The sequence below is a fragment of the Notolepis coatsorum genome, assembly GCF_963971535.1.
Source record: "Notolepis coatsorum genome assembly, chromosome: 10".
NCBI lineage: Eukaryota > Metazoa > Chordata > Actinopteri > Aulopiformes > Paralepididae > Notolepis > Notolepis coatsorum.
Genome location: NC_140174.1, coordinates 6500377 through 6520758, shown reverse-complemented (window position 1 = coordinate 6520758; position 20382 = coordinate 6500377). Strand labels below are relative to the sequence as shown.

The window sequence follows — 20382 nt, the reverse complement described above, 5'->3', positions numbered from 1 at the left end:
TCAAGGAATTATAAACGACCCCCCCCAACTTTCCTTCACACATGATGAAGCATAATGTATACGATCATATACATTTGAATTTTTTAATATAGCGTGTATAGGAAAGAAACGCCAATCGATACAGCAGAAAAGCTTAAAAATATACTTATATTCTCGACTGTATTAACACAACAATGTATGAATGAAAAAATATAACATTCCCACATCCGGAACAATAGATACCCGATGTTGAATGGGCCATAGTAATGTCAATATAGCTATAATATTTAAAAAGTTATAGCCCTATCTAGGATACACATATTCATATGTGTACATAATAGGTTTACACACACTCATATACACAAGGATAAGGTATACACGTCAGGGGCACACATACATGCACATACTCATTTATAGGAAATAGGCATACACATACTTACATATACACATAGTTGAAATATAAGCTTTCACTGACACATAAGGGGGATACACATGTATATAGGAGACACACATACGTAGCTGAGACGCACATATATATACACATCTAAGATATACACTCACATAGGGGGCAGAGGCACACATGGATACGAAACACACACAAGAGATAGGAGTACAGTCACATACCAGGAAGATGCACACACACACATATGAGGCATGTACACATGCTTACGTGATACACGTACCCACATACATGTGTCGGAGACATGCGTGCATGCATGTTATCATGCACAACTGCATATGTCTGGGGCGCTTTCTCTCACATGCAATATGGAGAAGGGTGGCATCCCGATAGAGGATGCAGCACATACCTGCTCGAAGGTAGTTCGGTCTACATGCAAGGTATATATATCAGGGATGTATACGCATAATGTATAGTATAGTATGTTTCTTTTTTCGTAAGTATTTTTTTATTTTCCATGTCAGTTATTAATGTATTTGTATGAGTCCTTTACATGTTTTGTATGTTCTTACAAAAAAGAAAAAGGCAAATCCTGGAAATTGAATATGATGATGTGGAAAGAGATGTTTGGAATGTTGGAGAGATTTGTGCAAAAAAAAAAAAAAAAAAAAAAAAAAAAAAAAAAAAAAATTATAGCCCTGCAAAGAAGGTAAACATCTCCATAGGCTTACAGCGGTGGCAGACTGGGTATAATGATGGGCATACTGCGTGGCAATCAAAGTGTTAACACATCCAGCGTCGGAAACGCTGTCCAGCGTTATTGCCCGCCATGCGTTGTCTGCCAAGATCGCTGTACAGCGTTTTTGGGATCAATATTTCATTTTTTCGCCATGGCATTCATAATTCATCCAGCCAACCCCTGATGCCCTAGCTGGACCCTAGATGTAACTGCAACGGCTCAATACCGCCGCCTGGTGGATGGTCGGGCGAGTTACACTCTCGCAAAAACCGGAAGTGCCATCGGTGCATCAATGAAATTCCTCCGGCAGTAACATCTCGCTACGGGACTCCTGACAGACACTATAGTACATGTGGATCGCTTTCTAAACTTATTAATCGATATGATTTCGGCGTTTATTGCGCCATACAAACCGGAAATGGACCTAGGCGATCGGCGTCGAATAATTGGTATCTTTCACCGCCAGTCTCATCGGCCCACGGTAAGGGGAATATAACGTTATTTTAAGCCCGATTGTTTATTCATTTCACTGCAAACCATCTGATCAATATATCACCCATACTACATAAACCCGTTACTGATGATCAAGGAATTATAAACGCCCCCCCCCCCCCCCTTTCCTCCACGCATGATGAAGCATAATGTATACCGATCATATACATTTGAATTTTTTAATATAGCGTGTATAGGAAAGAAACGGCAATCGATAATCTATATAATGCGTTTTGGCCTATAACTAGCGTTTTGGGAATTACAGCAGAAAAGATTAAAAACATACTTATATTCTAGAAGGTATTAACACAACAATGTATGAATGAAAAAGTATAACGTTCCCACATCCTGAACGATAGATAATCGATGTTGAATGGGCCATGTCAATATAGCAATCAAATTTAAAAAGTTATAGCCCTGCAAAGAAGGTAAACATCTCCATAGGCTTTTAACGGTGGCAGAGGGGGGGGTATGAGATGGGCACAATGCCCGGCGGTCAATGTGTTAAGGTAGAACCTCTTAGCATGCAACGTCCCGCATACGGGACGTTTTTAGGACGATTTGCCCACCGGCACTTTGGCGACCCCTAGTGGCTCGGGTGTGCCTATTTTGTAATACAATATATATATATCGAATTGAAGGCTTATTTGTTGCCAGTCGATAGCGACAAAATCCGACAAAGAGTACAGGAGACAAACGACGTCTAACCTGACTGCCGTAACGCAGCGTTCAGAAAAGTTTAACTGCAGCCTCAATCTGCGGGAAACACTGCTGTGTGCGTAGGTAGGTTTCCACCAGAAGACTGGGGCCAAGTGAAACAACAAGCCGGGTCCCTGTGGCTGTGGGACAGTGTTGACCTCCCTTTGCCCGTGAAAAAGGACAGATCTAAAAGCTAAATGTCCTCTAAAAAACACACACATCCAAATTACCATACAGCAGATCCAGGTGAGCTCGTTCCCCCAGAAGGAAGCAGAAGGGAGTGTTTTTGGAAGGTGACAGTGAGCCTGGGGCTCAAGCTTAAGGACCTCCCCGTCGTCCCGGGGCCGACCGAAATAGGATCAGGGAGGATGTCAAATCATTTTGGGGACGAATTTTGGGAGGACAGTTGAGAAAACAACAGCCCTGCTAAGGTTTCAATGAACGGCGATGCGACTTATTAACCCTTTCACTGCCACACGACAGCCGGTTAACCCTTTACTAATCACACAACCGACGGCGATGCTCCATCATTAGCATCATTAGCTCCGCACTAGCCTGTCAGAGGCTGCGGGATTCACCAGAGTTCTAAATAGACCAGCCTGCTCTGGACGTTAAGAAAAAAGGCAGATTAAAAAGAAATAAAAAATTAACCCGTCTGGTTTGGGCCTAATTCTGCCATGCCCATGGCATTTTACTCCCATCAAATTTAAGCTATCTTAAAATAGCTTTAATTTGGTGCAAAATCTACCCCCTTTCTCCCAGTAGGCTAGCATGACATGGCTGATACCTTTGGATTCCACAAAATCATCTCCAGTATCTTCACGTTAATAAATGAGCCTGTGTGACAGCCCTCCTCCTGGACAACATAATGTACTACACCCTTTAGCTAGAGCCACATAGACTGTCGGAGTGATACACAATAGCATCTGTATGCTAGTATTAACACTTTAAAGTGCCAGCCACGGCATAATTCGTTATTGCATGCCAACCGTTGAGTGCCAGAAACGAGATATGCCGTTTTTTTTAATCGTTATTTTTTTTTATTAGCGATTTCCATTCATATTTCATTAATCTAGCCTCACGTTACCACTGGCACTCTCTCTGAGCTCGAATTGGGAAAATACCGCCCCCTATCGTCTCTCCGGGTGATACTGCACCCCATTGGATTAGACTGAATGAAATGGATGGGAAAAAAATAGTCCGTATTCCACATTTTACTTGTCAGGCATGTAATACGAGCCGATCCCATTCATTGCCCGCCACCAGAACAGCGTGGAATATCATCATTCATCATCATTTATTTATTCGTACATGGAATCACCACAGTCCAACAGTACATATTCACATAATTCCAGTACCCAGCGTTGGATCAATAAACGCGATCGATATTTGGAATGGCGATCAGGAATCGGCATAATCTTTTTGGAGAACATCTGATCTGAGGTAAGGAATCTATTTTACCAGTATTGGGATAATCAGAGCTGTTTTCACCTATATATCAACGTGTCCCATATGTGTGTGTGGCTGTGAGTGTGTGTAGCTGATCAGGAAATAAGAGAATACATTTTTCAGCCAGCTTCTATAGCGTGCATAAGTACACATATACTATCGATAATCTAGCGTTTATTTGAAAACGATTCATAAATAGGCCGAAAAATGACAATGTGTTTGTGTATTACAGTAAAGCGAGATTCCTGCAGAATCTTATTTTTTTCTGAAAGTAAAAAAAAAATAGCGTTTTTCAAAATGGTATAAAACGGAAATGAACAGATTAAAACACAATCCGTTTCGACAATGTTGACTGCAAACAAGTCATTGATAAGCGACGGCCGTATCAGACACATAGCCATAATTTAAGATATAGTTTATAGGTTCACAAGTGCGAGTGCTCTGTCATTGAATAGAGCGTCTGCACTCTACTCTACAGGGTAAATAGGACACGGAGGCCGGCACTCAAAGAGTTAATGTTAAAGACTGTTTGATGTAAACAAAACGTTACTGGTGTTTGCTTGCTAGCTAAGGAGTCAGCTCAGCAGCCAACATAACCACGATACAATGAGCCGACGATAACGTTAGCCAACATTAACTATGAGGAGTGAAAATTCAGTATCCCAAAAAAGGTTCCACAGATAACGTTAGTGTGCAGCAGATTCACGTAATTCCATTTCTCACTCACATACATTGTGGCATTAATGGGACTTTTTCAGTTTATCCAATCCACTAATTCTGTCCTGACATAGCCAGATTATACATCAGCTAGTATTTTTGTGATCTGAAAGTTCAATTCTACGTAAAGCCATGACAGATTAGGGCCGCATGATTGCCCAGTTTAATTTTCTCTCTCTCTCCAAATCCTCTCACACAATCTGAATTATGATTATTGCACATAAACAAGGCATAGTTATCTTACTGCATCAGTCATATGGTAAAATCATAACATACATTAGCTAATCATTATTGTCATAATTCGTTTGGCTGTTCTTATTTAAATTTTTAACAATAATTTAGATTTTTACATTCGGGGACAGTCCACATTCATTTCCGGATGGCGTATAGTTGCTGTAAGTGTTTATTATTTTTATTATTATAAATAATCTTACAATTATAGCTCTACATTCCGACAGCCATCACCGATACAGAGTGTTTAGAGTAACATCATGGGTCTCCCAGTCCCTCCACTCTGCAGTAAACACAAAAAGGATTTTCTGGTATACCGTTCACACTTCATCCCATCAGGAGAGAGAACTCCACACTGCAAATTATGGTCCGACAAAAACAAGAACTAAAAACTAGTTAAAGCTTATAAAAGTTATCTCTATATCAGTGATGGCTGTAGGAATGTAGAGCTACTTAAAACTTATTTTAACAAAAAGAAAAACACTTACAGAACCTTTAAAGGAACACGCCAACATTTTGGGAAATTAGCTTACCGTCTTCTCCAGAGAGAGACAAGAAGATAGATACCAGTTTCCTCTCTGTGCATTCAGTAGAAAGCTATCTGGCTAGGGTGGTTAGGTGGCGTAGCGGAGATTGCGTTCGTCACCAACCCCGGAGCTGTGAGCTGGATTCGCCTGTTCGAATCCAGCTCACAGCTCCGGGGTTGTCACCAGCTTGGCTGGCCGTTCACACTAATACAATTGGCAGTATTAGAGGGTGGGAGAAGCTGGCGGGGTGGGTCCGGGTCGTTGTAAACAGCGACTCCTACAGTTGGGTCGGGGCGCCTGCTAAGCGCGGATGGGACTTGAGGGGGATAGTGTGATCCTTCCACACGCTACGCCCTCTCGGAGAATATCCGCGCTGCCAGGTGAAAAGAAGCGGTTGATTGGCTGGACGTGTGTCGGAGGAAGCACGTGATAGCCTCCACTCTCCCAGATGATCTGACTGTGGGGGGTAAGTGCGCAGCGACCAGGAAGGGGATTGGGAATTGGCATAACGACTAACATTGGGATGGGAGAAAATCGGAGGAAAATGGAGGGGGAAAAAAGATCAATAAAAAAAATAAAAAATAAAGCTATCTGGCTGCACGTTAGCCTAGCTTAGCACAATGAATGGAAGCGAACAGTGCCGGGTAGCCTATAGGCATTGTCCAACTAACACCTCTCCCGCAGGCTACCCGTCACTGTCCGCTTCCATTCATTGTGCTAAGCTAGGCTAACGGGCAGCCAGATAGCTTTCTACTGAACGCACAGAGAGAGGAAACTGGTATCTATCTTCTTGTCTCGCTCTGGAGAAGACGATAAGCTAATTCCCCAAAATGTTTGGCGTGTTCTTTTAACACCAAAAAAAGCCCACCACTTACAGCACCTTTAAAGATTGCATTTCGCGACAGTTCCGGGACGGACGACGACGGTGGAAAGAAAGTTAGTTAAGAGCCCTGAGTGTGTGTGTGTGTGTGGCCCCCGTCTGCCCCGGTGGAGTGAAGCACGTCGCCTGCAGCTGCTGCTCTGCGGCCCCCCCAGCTACCTCCCTCACACGCCAAGGAGCGCTCCCATTCTCTCACATCTCCACCAGCCGCCAAACCCCCTGACCCATCCCACACGCTCCCGCACCGATCCATCTCCCCCGCCCCCTCTCTCCTCCTCCACCCCCTCTCCTCTCCCCTCCCCCCCCACCCCGCTGGCCCGCGCGGCCAGGACACTTTGCAGCTCCGCCAGGTTCAATTTGAACGCTCTCCGTCAGCCTGGCTGCTCTCTGTTGGCTTGAGGGGAAAACTACTACTGAGGGAGCTGGTAGTTCTGGTGGACGGGTGCCTGCCTGCCGCGTGCGGGGGAATCTGAGGACGTTCCAATACGATGGAACTCAGTAGAACTTCTGTTAATGTGCCTGGGTCTTAGTCACATCTACCCACCCACACACACACACACACACACAAACACATTCACATCTACCCACCCACACACACAAACACATTCACACACATCTACCCACCCGCACAATAAAAAAACAAGACACATAGCGATACTGAAGTGGCTGCTGCACGCCTATTTAAATCCTTGTGCGTTCCATACAAGCTCTCGCCAGACGCACCAAGCTCCCGGTAGCCCCGCAAAAAAACAACGACTGGAATACAAAAACATGTCATGTATCTTTCACTCACGCCCCCCAAAAACACCATTGTTTCCCCCCGCTCACCTCCTCGTGCCAGTTCTCCCTGAACCAGACCATCTGGTCCACGATGCCCTCCAGGGAGGACAGCAGGGTGGGGTGCAGCTCCCTCTGCATGTGCATGATGCGGCTGCAGCGCCACATGGGCGCGGTGGCCCGGATGGGACCCGGGTCCGAGGCCCCCGAGTGGGGCTGGGCCCCCACCGAGCTGGGTTGCTGCTGGCCCGACGAGTCTGGTGGGGGGAGGGGGAGGAGGAGGAGGTTACCATGTGTTCTAGGGGTGTAACGATGCGACCTCACAGCGATTCGATTACGATTATTCAGGCAACGATTCAATGCATCATGAAATCTCTTCATTTGACCACGATTCGATTAGATTCATTTTCAATTCAAATGTTCTATCAGGTAATTCCCCCAACATTTTTGAATACACAAATGTGGCTGGGGGAACTGATTCACTCAGCATGAATGGACTATAGGTCAATAAAAACAATACACACAATTTCTCTCTCTTTTTTTTTTTTATTTATTCCGATTAATTTAGATTATAATCGATTCTAACATTCAAATCGATGCATCGATTCTAACTAGGGATGGGTACCTTTCACATTTGAACCGATACCTGTGAATCGATACCAGTACCCAACGGTACCTTTTTTCGGTACTTTAGTCTCAAGAAATGTAATTTACCTACCTCAGTCGTGAAAAAATTAAATCCAAACTTCAAATAACTACAATTTCAACAGTTTTCGGCTTGCCATTGCTCCGACTGCTTTGTTGTTGAATCAAGTCAAATCCTAGGTAAGCATATATTGTGCGTGTGAACGTTGACATAAAAAAAAAAAAAAAAAAAAAAAAAGTAAAAAAATATATATATATATATATATATTTTTTTTCGGTATCTCACTTGAATCGATACTCTGTAGTACCGACGTGTTTCGGTTCGGTACCTCAAAAGTACCGAATTCGGTACCCATCCGGCTAATTCTAACGCATTAGAATCGATGCATTTAGATTAATCTATGCATCGTTACACCCCTAGTGTGTTCACATCGCGGGCTGCAAAGCAACAGGAATTCCTCCATTTCCAGAGAAGCGACAGACAGATGGATGACAGAAGCTTGAATTGAAGTGGATTTGAGCTCAGCTTTTTCTCGCGCTCTAATGGCGCGCAGTGAGGCGTTAACAAACAGAGGCGTGTATATTTCTGCAGAAAGAGAAACGCAGATCCCGGGAACCCTTCAGCTACACAACTCAATTCAAACATCATAATATTGGATATATAATATAAGAATGAAGCGAGCAGGTTTGGAGCATTTGACTGTAAAATAATTTCATCACAACGGGGGAAAAATATATATTTTACGTTAGTTCATCTTAAACATAATTCATGCATATGCAAATATGTCACGGTTATAATCTCATAACATTTAGTAGGGATGTCTCTTCTACTGGTGAACTCGTTAACGGTGGTACTGATTAATGACCGCGGCCGGCGCTCAGCTCGGGCAGCGCGTCACGCGCCACTCGGCCTCGGTGTGGCCGCAGACATGCCTGGCCGCGCGGTACCTCTGTAGCCTGTAGTCTGAACACACCAGTAGGTTCAGGTACGGGAAGAAAAAAACTAAATAATATCCAGGGCAGATTTGGCACCTGGTGGCCTATATCCGTCCGTATTTTGTGAAATTCTGCTGATATTCATAAAATAAATCCTTTTTCTGAGCTTCAAATACGTTCATACTGTATGTTTAAATACAGTATCTTTCTATACTGTTGGTATATGGTTGTTTATGGCAGACCATTCGTTTTCATTTTCAAGATTCTATGGACTGCACTGTTATATTTTCTATTGCCTATTTTTAAACTGAATCAAACCGCACTTTTTTTACTCCATCTATTCCATTTTATTATTTTTATTACTGAAAAACTGTGATTTACCTCACCTTGCTACCTCTCCATCTTTTTTATGCTCGCTTATGCCTGTATTCTTTACTGTTGTGAAGCACTTTGAACTGCAACTTCGGTATGAAAAGTGCTATACAAATAAAGTTATTATTATTATTATTATTATTATATTATATAAGATTCTATGGATTTGAAATATCAGACGAGACTGAATACATGGGAAGATTTTGGGGGCATTTTCTGTTTAGTTTTTGAGCATGGGTTAAAACACACAAGGACACAAAAGGACCTTTCACCACCAGTGCCTTGAAGTGCAAAGACATCCGATTCACAAACAAAAAGCTTCGACTTTTTAAAAAAAAACTCTGCGTATGGAGTCAGCCAACAGCTCCGGGGCATCTGGTGTCTGTAGTACTGTGCGGTGCGTGGTGGACTCACCGCTCTTGTAGCGCTCCCTCTGCTCGATCTTCAGCGTCAGGTAGAGGGTACGGATGGGGAAGTAGACGGCCTGGGGGTAGACTCGCCCCACCTATACAAAAACAAAAGAGGGTCACAGATTACATTTCAAAGGCCCACACCCTCAGGACCACTGCGGAGGGAGGGAGGGAGGGAGGGAGAGATAGACAGGAGAGTGTGTGTGTGCGCGCCCCGCGTGCGTGCGTGTGTGTATGCGCATGCATGTCTGTGTGTGATCGTCACACTCGTACGCGCGGAGAGAGAAGTCCTCCGCCGTAACGGAGCGAGTGTTTGCTCCGCGTGGATCCAGGGGAGTTGGGGGATTTATCATGGTTCTATGGAGACATTACAGAATGGATTGTGACTAGGGATGGGTACCTTTCACATTTGAACCGATACCGGTACCTGTGAATCGATACCGGTACCCAACGGTACCTTTTTTCGGTACTTTAGTCTCAAGAAATGTAATTTACCTACATCAGTCGTAAAAAAAAATCCAAACTTCAAATAACTACAATTTCGACAGTTTTCGGCTTGTCATTGCTCCGACTGCTTTGTTGTTGAATCAAGTCAAATCCTAGGTAAGCATATATTGTGCGTGTGAACGTTGACATGAAGAAAAAAAAAGTAAAAAAAAAAGAAAATTAATACAAAAAAGTTTATTTTAATTTTTTTTTAGTTTCTCACTTGATTCGATACTCTGTAGTACCGACGTGTTTCGGTTCGGTACCTCAAAAGTACCGAATTCGGTACCCATCCCTAATTGTGACTGATAATGAGACTGCTGCCCGCCAACATCATGGGAAATGTCCGTCTTCTACAGAGTCAGACAAGAAGATAAAACACCAATTTCCTGCATTCAGTAGAAAGCTATCCGGCTGCAATCTATAGGGCGAGCTTAGCACAAATGAATGGAAGCGGATAAGGACCACTAGCCTAGCTGTTGGGCAAAAAATCCTCTCCCAGAGTTTTAAGCTAGGCTAGTGGTCCGTGTCCACCTCCGTTCATTTGTGCTAAGCTAGGCTCGCTTGCAGCCGGATAGCTTTCTACTGAATGCAGAATGCAGGAGATTAGCTACCGTACTTTTCGCACTATAAGCCGCACCTGACTATAAGCCGCAGCAGCTAAATTGAATGATGTGTACATAATATAAGCCGCACTGGACTATAAGCCGCAGGTGTTTTAATGTTTAATTACCATATGTAATTAGCATTGGGACACAATACTGTCGGACAAATAACAAGAGTCACATATAAGCCGCACCGTTATATAAGCCGCAGGGTCGAAAAATGGGGGGGAAAGCCGCGGCTTATAGTCCGAAAAGTACGCTAGGTGGCTAGGTGTGTTCCATAGTTCATTGTGATGCAGCTCCAGTTAGGTTGGCTGGTGTGTTCATTGCATGTGGGGGGGTCATTCAAGGTAGCTCGGCTAAGTAAAATAGTTTGCTGGTGTACGAAATGACGCAGTCACTGAAAATACTAAATAAAAGCAATTAAATCTGATACTCAATTTAAAACTTGTCGATATTCTTGACACAGATACTGCAGCGAGGCTGGATAATATGAAATCAACTAGCTTGCCCGTCTTGCCACTCTGACTCAACGCACCACCGTGTCTAAATTATGCAGGGCTGGGTGATGATGTGGAACCTGGTGGCAGACGACATCCTTTATGCACGCGGTGCGCGGTCCATTCATGTTTTATCGTCCCATCAGGAGTCGATCCTCCATCGATGAATAACGGTCCAAACAACATCCCCGATGCCCCCGAGGCACAGCTGCAGCTCAGCTCAGCCCACCGGAAGCCATCAAAATACCTTAAATCATTCATGCACCGTAGGACTGCAAGGTCAGCAAGTGATACGGAAACACAGTATCCTGTCGTCGTCGTCGTCCCCCCCCCCCCCCCCCACCGCCAACAACAAAAAAACACATCACCCGAAATAAACCTCTCAACCCGTTGCCATGGCACTCATCATAATTCCCCACTCTCCTGTCACAACTCGACACCCTAATGCATAGGAAGGAAGTCTTGGTGACGGATGGCAGATAAGAGATATTGTAACGGGAGACCTCCGTCTGAAGGAGGGAGATTAGAAACAAGCAGATTCTGATACAGACTATCGAGGTGACAGCCCCCCCCCCCGCCCCCCCCGACAGCCGCCCGCACCCCCGCCTTAAGGTAGAACATGAGACGCAACATCCTTCACAGAAGAACAAAGGGGGGCAAAAGAAAATAATTACACCCAATAACAGACTCTCGATTTCGCCCTGAAGTGTGTAGACGACGTGAAGTTCCTGAGTGTGGCTTTAACGGCCAGTGGTGGAAAGCCCAAAACCACAGGGTGCTCTGGCTGGGACGCTATCAAGGCGGCCCACCGGTAAGCCTGGAGGACGGAAGCGCACGCGTCCCCACACCCCCGGCCTGCCGTGCCCGCTGACGGGACAGGAAGGAGAGGTGGGAGGGAGGGGAATATAGACACTGCTGCCCGGGGCTAAATGGAGGCTAGAATCTCTGACGTAAGCTAGAGATCTCAACCTTAGCGGCGAAGAGACACTGCACGGATTACGGTTCGATTACTTTGGAATGCTCGCGCGGTCGGCCTACGGTAATATATAGGTTCCAGAATGCAGTTAGCCTCGGGCCGAGTTCACTACTCTGCAGGAGGGTTAGCTCCCAGCTTAACCTCAACTCTTAAAGGTTCTATAGATAATGTTTTTATATATATATATATATATATATACATTCACAGAGCTTTTAGAAAGGTGCAGAATAAAAGTATTGTTGTCGTTTACACGTTGCGCGCACGTATCCCCTCCCCCTCCCTACTTCCCCTTTCCCCCACGTGGAATGCACCCGATTGTATATAAATGACCTGCTGGTGCTCTAGTGCGACATCTAGTGGCCATAAGAACCATCATGGGGTCAATGGTCAATAACGTGACCATTATGTATGCATGTGTGAGAGAGAGAGAGAGAGAGAGAGAGAGAGAGAGAGAGAGAGAGAGAGAGAGAGAAATAGAGAGAGACAGGAAGGAAGAGTGTGCTGGAGTGATTCAGAAGGCAGCGGGCGAAAGAAAAATAATGAAAGAGAAAGAAAGTGAGAGGAAGAGAGCGAGAGCGAGGGGGGGGAGGAATGTCAGGATAAAAAGAAAAAAAACGTCCACTGTCATCTTCGGCATGGGATGAGGTGGGTGAGGGAGGCGAGGAAGAGGAGGAGGTCTAAGTGGGCAGTTTAACAGGAGCATTAAAGATGAAAGAGGAGCGGAGGAAGGAGAGGCGCGCGAGAGACTAATGGGAAGATAAGGAATGTCATATTTTAGCAGGTGAGTTCAGTGGAGAGAGGAGGAGGAGGAGGAAGAGGAGGAGACGGCAGAGGAGGAGACGAGGGAGGAGGAAGAGGAGGAGGAGGAGGAAGAGACGGCAGAGGAGGAGACGAGGGAGGAGGAAGAGGAGGAGGAGGGCGGGGTGTTAAACTCTCCGTTAGCGTCTTGATTCACCTCCTCGCTCGCCCCCAGGCTCTCCGCCGCTCGCTCACCTTCATCAATATTTCACTGTACGTTTTTTTTTAAAACATCCCGCCACCGCCGCGGAGAAACACTCAATTATTTAAGCGAGCGCCGGGAGATAAAAGCCCGCCGTGCGTTAAAGAGACGCGCCTCTTCCTCCCTCTTTCACGGAAGAAGAGGGAGAGAAAAAAGGGGAGAGAGAGAGAGAGAGAGAGTCACCTTTTCTACCCTTCAATCATTGGCGGGGGGGGGGCCCATTCCCCAAAGGCCAGATCCCCGAGGACGAGGCACACATCCGTTTCACCGTACATGCCGACGGTGACGTTGTTCATCCATTTAACGGCTAACCAGGCTAGCTGTTCTGTTCCATTAGGCCCCACCTGTCACACGCCTGGCTGCCCTTTAACTCTCTCCAGCTATGCGGTCAGGTGGCGTATAGCGGAGATCGTGCTCGTCACCAATGCAAGAGGATGCGGGGTCTCGACTCCCGGTGTCAGCATTATAACTGAGCGCTATACTAACTCGTTTGGCTGAGTTAGGGGGGAGGGGAGCCGAGGGTGGGTCCTGGGCGTTGTGGACAGCGACCCCTACAGTTCGGTCGGGGCGCCTGCACAGCGTGGGGTAGGCTCTGGAGAGAGGTAGTGTGACCTTCCACACGTTACACTCTCCCGGTGAGAATCTGCGCTGCCAGGCTGGCTGCCGGCTGGCTGCACATGCGTCGGAGGAAAGCATGCAACAGTCTCCGGCCTCTCGGACCAACAGTAGGGGGGAGGGTGCGCAACAACCAGGAAGGAGGTTGGGAATTGGCATAACGACTAACAGTAAGATGGGAGAAAAATCGGAAAAAAGAGGGGGGAAAAGATAATAAAAAAATAAAAAAAACATTCAGCTCCGCGCCGCCAAATTAAAGGAAAGGTAATGCTCTGGGGGGCTGGGTTGGTGTCCCGGAATCAGTGCTGTAGTAACTCCTGGACTGAGGCAGTGTTGTAGTAACTCCTCCTGGACTGAAGCAGTGCTGTAGTAACTCCTGGACTGAAGCAGTGCTGTAGTAACTCCTGGACTGAAGCAGTGCTGTAGTAACTCCTGGACTGAAGCAGTGCTGTATGCTGTAGTAACTCCTGAACTGAAGCAGTGCTGTAGTAACTCCTGGACTGAAGCAGTGTTGTAGTAACTCCTGGACTGAAGCAGTGCTGTAGTAACTCCTGGACTGAAGCAGTGTTGTAGTAACTCCTGGACTGAGGCAGTGTTGTAGTAACTCCTCCTGGACTGAAGCAGTGCTGTAGTAACTCCTGGACTGAGGCAGTGTTGTAGTAACTCCTCCTGGACTGAAGCAGTGTTGTAGTAACTCCTGGACTGAAGCAGTGTTGTAGTAACTCCTGGACTGAAGCAGTGTTGTAGTAACTCCTCCTGGACTGAAGCAGTGTTGTAGTAACTCCTCCTGGACTGAAGCAGTGCTGTAGTAACTCCTCCTGGACTGAAGCAGTGTTGTAGTAACTCCTGGACTGAAGCAGTGCTGTAGTAACTCCTCCTGGACTGAAGCAGTGCTGTAGTAACTCCTCCTGGACTGAAGCAGTGCTGTAGTAACTCCTCCTGGTCTGAAGCAGTGTTGTAGTAACTCCTCCTGGACTGAAGCAGTGTTGTAGTAACTCCTCCTGGACTGAAGCAGTGTTGTAGTAACTCCTGGACTGAAGCAGTGTTGTAGTAACTCCTCCTGGACTGAAGCAGTGTTGTAGTAACTCCTCCTGGACTGAAGCAGTGTTGTAGTAACTCCTGGACTGAAGCAGTGTTGTAGTAACTCCTGGACTGAAGCAGTGTTGTAGTAACTCCTCCTGGACTGAAGCAGTGTTGTAGTAACTCCTGGACTGAAGCAGTGTTGTAGTAACTCCTCCTGGACTGAAGCAGTGTTGTAGTAACTCCTGGACTGAAGCAGTGTTGTAGTAACTCCTCCTGGACTGAAGCAGTGTTGTAGTAACTCCTCCTGGACTGAAGCAGTGTTGTAGTAACTCCTGGACTGAAGCAGTGTTGTAGTAACTCCTGGACTGAAGCAGTGTTGTAGTAACTCCTCCTGGACTGAAGCAGTGTTGTAGTAACTCCTCCTGGACTGAAGCAGTGTTGTAGTAACTCCTCCTGGACTGAAGCAGTGTTGTAGTAACTCCTCCTGGACTGAAGCAGTGCTGTAGTAACTCCTGGACTGAAGCAGTGCTGTAGTAACTCCTGGACTGAAGCAGTGTTGTAGTAACTCCTGGACTGAAGCAGTGCTGTAGTAAGGGCTGACCTTCGAATTTATTTTTGTTATTCGAAGCTTCGGGGCCGAGATTCGATTTTAATTCGAAGCTTCGGGATAAAAAAATATATATATTTATAATTTTTTTTCTTTTTTTATGTTGTGGGACTTGTACAGCACTTTGTTCAACTTTGTCAGTGCTGTAAAGTTTAAACCTTTTTAAATCTTAGACAAACAAAACACTTTGCTTTCATGAAATATTGTAACCCGTCATTTGAGGCTTTATAAAAGCAGCACAATGAACACAAATCTGTCAGTGCCGAGTCCGACCTCATCTTAAATAACAAACAGCATTGCTTGTTGTAGTTAACAAAGAGAGGCAGAGTTGATTTCGCATTTTTTTATTGTATTTAATAAATTTTATAAAATGTATTTTTATTAAATATATTCTAATTCGAAATCCCATGCCCATCGAACGAAGCTTCGAAGTATTTAAGACAGCCCTAGTTGTAGTACTCCTGGACTGACTTTCAGGACTCAACTTGGACTTGAGCATTGACTGCATTTGGACTCGGAAGGTGCAGACGAGGACTTGTTAATTGATAAATCCTTTTATTTTTTTAAATTTATATATTTTTATTTTTGGGGTAATAGGCCCTAATCATTTGGCATAAGATATGGATGGCTATTGCATTTGTTTGGCTATTGTGTCACAAAGTAAATAAACTCCTGTTGAAATGGTGACCGCTGTGTCATTTATGTTTAATGTAGACCTTTTTTTATTTGTACAGTACGTCAGCTCTTTGACTGCCAGAGTGGAGTGGACTCAACCTTGATGACTTGGACTCGGACTACCAGGGTAATGGGGACTCGACTCGGGCTCTTCTTTGGTGACTCAGACTTGGACTCGAACACTGGGGACTCGAGACTCGATATTTACTGACTCGACTACAACACTGCCTGGAAGCAGCCGTCACTTCATCTCTCGTCGTCTCTCTCTTTCTCTCATGCCGTCCACTGGTCTTCCCGTCCTCCCTCTCTTCCGTTCTCACCTCCACACCTCCGTTCACTCCCTTGTTTCTAGTTTTCCACTCTGCTGGGAGGAGGAGGAAGATGAGGAGGAGGGCTGTTTGCCCGTAACCGACTACTCTTTTGAAGATCGCTCTCTTCAAACTGCGCGGAAATAATACGCCATTAACCAAAGCAAATTAGTCCCCTCGCTTTTTTAATTACTGGCTCCGCTCCCGCAGAGCGGACGCGCGTGATATTAACTTTATTATAATAGTAATTCCTTGAACAAATAATAAAAGAAATTAAAAAGAAAAGCGTCTCGCTGTGGACCAAGGGGGGGGAAACCGATGAAAACGCTGCCAATAAAAAATAAATAAAAAAGGAGAGCGGCGGAAGGAAATCAGAACGGCTAATCTGGCACACGGAATCCTGGAGAGAAGCCACTTTGGCACAACAGCAGTTAACTTCTCTCGATTAGGAGCGACAGGGATGGGGCACTAATGCTAACAAACCCTGCAGATGTGATGGGCACTGACTGATGGGGGGGGGGGAAGAAACAAGAGGGGAAAAAGGCAGATGGGAGCGAGAGAAGAGAAAGCGGTCAATGGAGAGAAGAGGGGGGAAAAAAGGAGGGAAAAAAGGGGGGGGGGGGGGGGAAGGAGGGAAAAAAAGGAGGGAAAATGTTTGCCAGCTGGTTCACCTTGCCGGTAAACAAAGACAGGTAAACAAAGACAACAAAGGTAAGATCGAAGCTTAAGATGCGTCGACGTAGGATAGAGAGACGGGGATGGAAGGGGGTCTGGCCTCACGGCGGAGCAATAGCAAGGCGTGCTGCCGAGTGGTACCTGGCTGATGAGGTTGAGCAGGGGCTTGCCCTCCGAGCCCACCAGGCAGGTGAGCAGCTGGGGTATCCACGCCAGCCACTGGATGGGCGGCACTCCGATGCAGTACTTGTCCACGGCGTCCGCCAGCTGGTTCTTGTCGTCGAAGCTGAGCAGCCACAGCACCTGGGCGGACGAGACGGGCGAGATAATTAAAAAGAGGGGGAGGAGGAGGGGGGGTGAAGATAGGAGGAGAGGATGTGGGAACTGGGAAGTAGAGTTACCATATAATTCATCATGCTATAGAAATATAATTTGGTAGCTATTAGGGTACGGAGAGAGGTGAGAGTGAATAATTAGTCGGCCCATCTCGGTGGTTCCAGATTCACAGCAGGAGGCCGTCTGCAGGGGGATGAAGGACCGGATCCTGTAGCTCCTCGCAGTGATCAAAGGTTTATCTCTCCTCCCTCCCCCAGAGTGTGCAGACATGTGTCATGCACATATGTGTGTATGTACACGTGTGTGTGTGTGTGTGTGTGTGTGTGTGTGTGTGTGTGTGTGTGTGTGTGTGTGTGTGTCAGGGTAGCGTCTATGCTTTTACCAAACGGTTCGTGTTTCCGCGTTCCCGTTTTGCGCTCCCATTGGCCACGCACGTTTCTGGTCATGTGACATGTGCGCCCAATCGCGCGACGAGCAGTGTCTTAGCCCATTTCCACGTCGAACAGCCTGCAAACTACCTAACGCCTAGTTTATCACCGGTTAAGCTTAGGCGACTCTTTCACAGTTGGTTAAGGTTAGAGTTTGGAATCAGGGCTGGCGTTCTATCGCCCTGCTCTAAGACAAACTCTAACCTTAACCAACTTCGAAAGAGCGCCTAAGCTTAACCGGCGAAATAACTTACCGTAACACGATTGGGCGCACGTGTCACATGACCAGAAACGTGCATGGCCAATCAGAGCGCAAAACGGGAACACGGAAACACTAACCGTTTGGTAAAAGCAATCAGGCGTCAGGGTATCCATTAGAAATAACTATATAATGAATTAAAACGGGAAAAGAGAAAAGAAATGAAAGGCTTTTCAGTTGCCTCTCCGCTGTCCAGTGCAGGACAGCGCCGTGCCACAGCTCTGCTGTGTACTGGAACAGAGATGAAACACGGGGCTCAAGCAGGTTTCCACCTTGGTCAGTTTGGCCCACTCTGGAGGAATCATTTTCACTGGAGATCATGACCGGAGAGAGATTTGAACGACTTCGGACTTCAACAGATTTATAATTACCGGACAACGGAAACCATGGTGTGTGTGTACTATTAAGTAACGCAATCACTTTTTGTTTGTTGGTGAAACGTTAAAATGTAAACTGTATAACAAGATGATTGATTAGATAAAATATCAAAACTTATCTTTTACTTTGGATTTGTTCAAACTTGATTATGGCAAAACTCACAGCCCTAATGAGTATGCATACGTACGTGTGTGTGTGTGTGTACGTGTGCGTGTGTGTGTGTGATGATGATGGAGACATTAACCCCTGTCGGCTCTCATGGGCCTCTTCAGTGAGCCTAGCCTGTGTATAATTACTGATAATGACTGGTCATCTCCCCGCCATCCATCAGGACTAAACACAGCCAACAAATACCCACACAGAGAAATACCTGGGGCAAGCATCTCTCTCTCTCTCTCTACACAGAGCAATACCTGGGGCAAGCGATAACTACCATCAACCCTCTCCATCTATCTCTTTGTCCTCTCTCTCTCTCATATTGCTTAATATCAGCCTAGTGGGAACAATAACAGCCTGTTTGGGGGTTTCTAAGCTTTAATGGCGCTGATTTGTGCTGGGTGTGATAATGGCCGACGTCTCTCTTCTGAGACTGAAACACAGAGTGCCTCTTTAGTCCATTTATCCACCAGAGAGAAACAGGGGTTGCTGATAATTAGTGATCCGGATGAACCTCTCATGTCTAACCCCTCGGTGTGCGAGAGTGAGAGAGAGAGAGAGAGAGAGAGAGAAAGAGAGGGAGGGAGAAAGAGAGAGAGATGACGGGTGCATGCATAGGGTTTTAATAATCCCTCCTCATGAGCGGCTGCTGAAAGGTCATCATAATTGGCTCATTTCAAAATGTCAACGGTCCTTGTTTCCATCAATAAGAGCCTGATCCTGCAGCGCGTCCACGAGCCAGACGGGACGGGGAGCCGAGCACGTCGACACGTCTGCCTGGGGGGAATTCCGGATCAAGATGATGAAATTCGGGATAAGGGATAAAATCTTGTCATTTCATCCGCATCGCACGTAGCCGATTAATAACGCTCATTAAATTGTCCTCCGTTTGATGCCATCTTCCTACACGACGACGAGGCCACGTCTGCTGTACGGTTACTTGACCCCCCCCCCCCCCCCCCCCCCCCCCTCCCGTCTCCAATCACATTCCTTCTTTCAGATCAATGTAGTGCCGTCTGATTTTTATCTCAGAATCTCTTCCGATGCCGAGCGCCGACGTAGTCTTGCACAGTAGTCTCCCGTCAGCACAGCAGTCTCAGGCAGATTATTATATAAGCTAATAGCGCAAAATATATCCTGCGTTGATACCTTTAAACTACTCGCCTTCAGTGTTACTTTTCAATGGAGCTGAGGAGGCATCGGCTTCATACAACACCTCATTTGGGGCCCCCCGTTTTCACCTTCTCAAGACCCACCTGTGGGCCCGACTAGTGGACTGCATCCCTGCCCGAGCCCGACGGGGCCCTACCCGACCCCGACGGGTTCGGGGCTGGGTAGGGCTTTTTTTAAATAAATAATTCGTAACGTAGTGCTTTAATCAGATCAGAGAGTGAGAGGGCTAAGAGCCTTGTGTCCGAGACTAGTCAACAGATAAAAATACTAAAGGGAGAGCTTTTGAAAAGTTCCCAATGCAGGAAAGCTGCATTTTGGAAGCATTTTGACCGCAGGGAGAACGCTCGAGGAGAGGGGGAACAGACAGCGCTGTTCATGGATTTAGCCGGTTGGCGAAGTTTTGTTAACGTTGTTCAAGGCAAGAGGCTTTTGTTGCCGACGTGACGTTCATCAACAGCGACAGTGGCGAGTCGTGATTTACTCAAATTAATTGGCTGCTGGTTTATGAGTGTTTTTCTGTATGCTTTTGTGGCGCGACAGTGCCTGCCTGGTGCCGAAATGAGTAGGCTATATATCTGCAGAGCCGCAAGCCCTGAAATGGCAGACGAGCAGTTGTGTGTGTGTGTGTGTGTGTGTGTGTGTGTGTGTGTGTGTGTGTGTGTGTGTGTGTGTGTGTGTGTGTGTGTGTGTGTGTGTGTGTGTGTGTGTGTGTGTGTGTGTGTGTGTGTGTGTGTGTGTGTGTGTGTGTGTGTGTGTGTGTGTGTGTGTGTGTGTGTGCGCGCGCGAGTGCGAGACATGCGTCTGTCATCACAATAATATAATATTGGCCTCTGGCTTTTAGTCGGGCTAGGGCTTAGTAATTTCCGAACTTGTCGGGCTAAGGGTAGGGCCGGGCCTGAATGCCGAGGGCTGGGGCCGAAATATCAGGC

At 46.3% G+C, this 20382-nt stretch overlaps 1 protein-coding gene across 1 annotated transcript in view; it reads right to left on the bottom strand.

Moving 5' to 3' along the window:
• Nucleotides 1-20382, bottom strand: part of trrap (transformation/transcription domain-associated protein) — a gene marked incomplete at its 5' end in the record, with an annotated part of 245882 nt that overhangs the window by 53987 nt on the left and 171513 nt on the right. Inside the window, 3 exon segments of the mRNA XM_084322329.1 lie at nt 6942-7147; nt 9258-9348; nt 16865-17026. Coding sequence (XP_084178455.1) covers nt 6942-7147; nt 9258-9348; nt 16865-17026 — 459 coding nt within the window.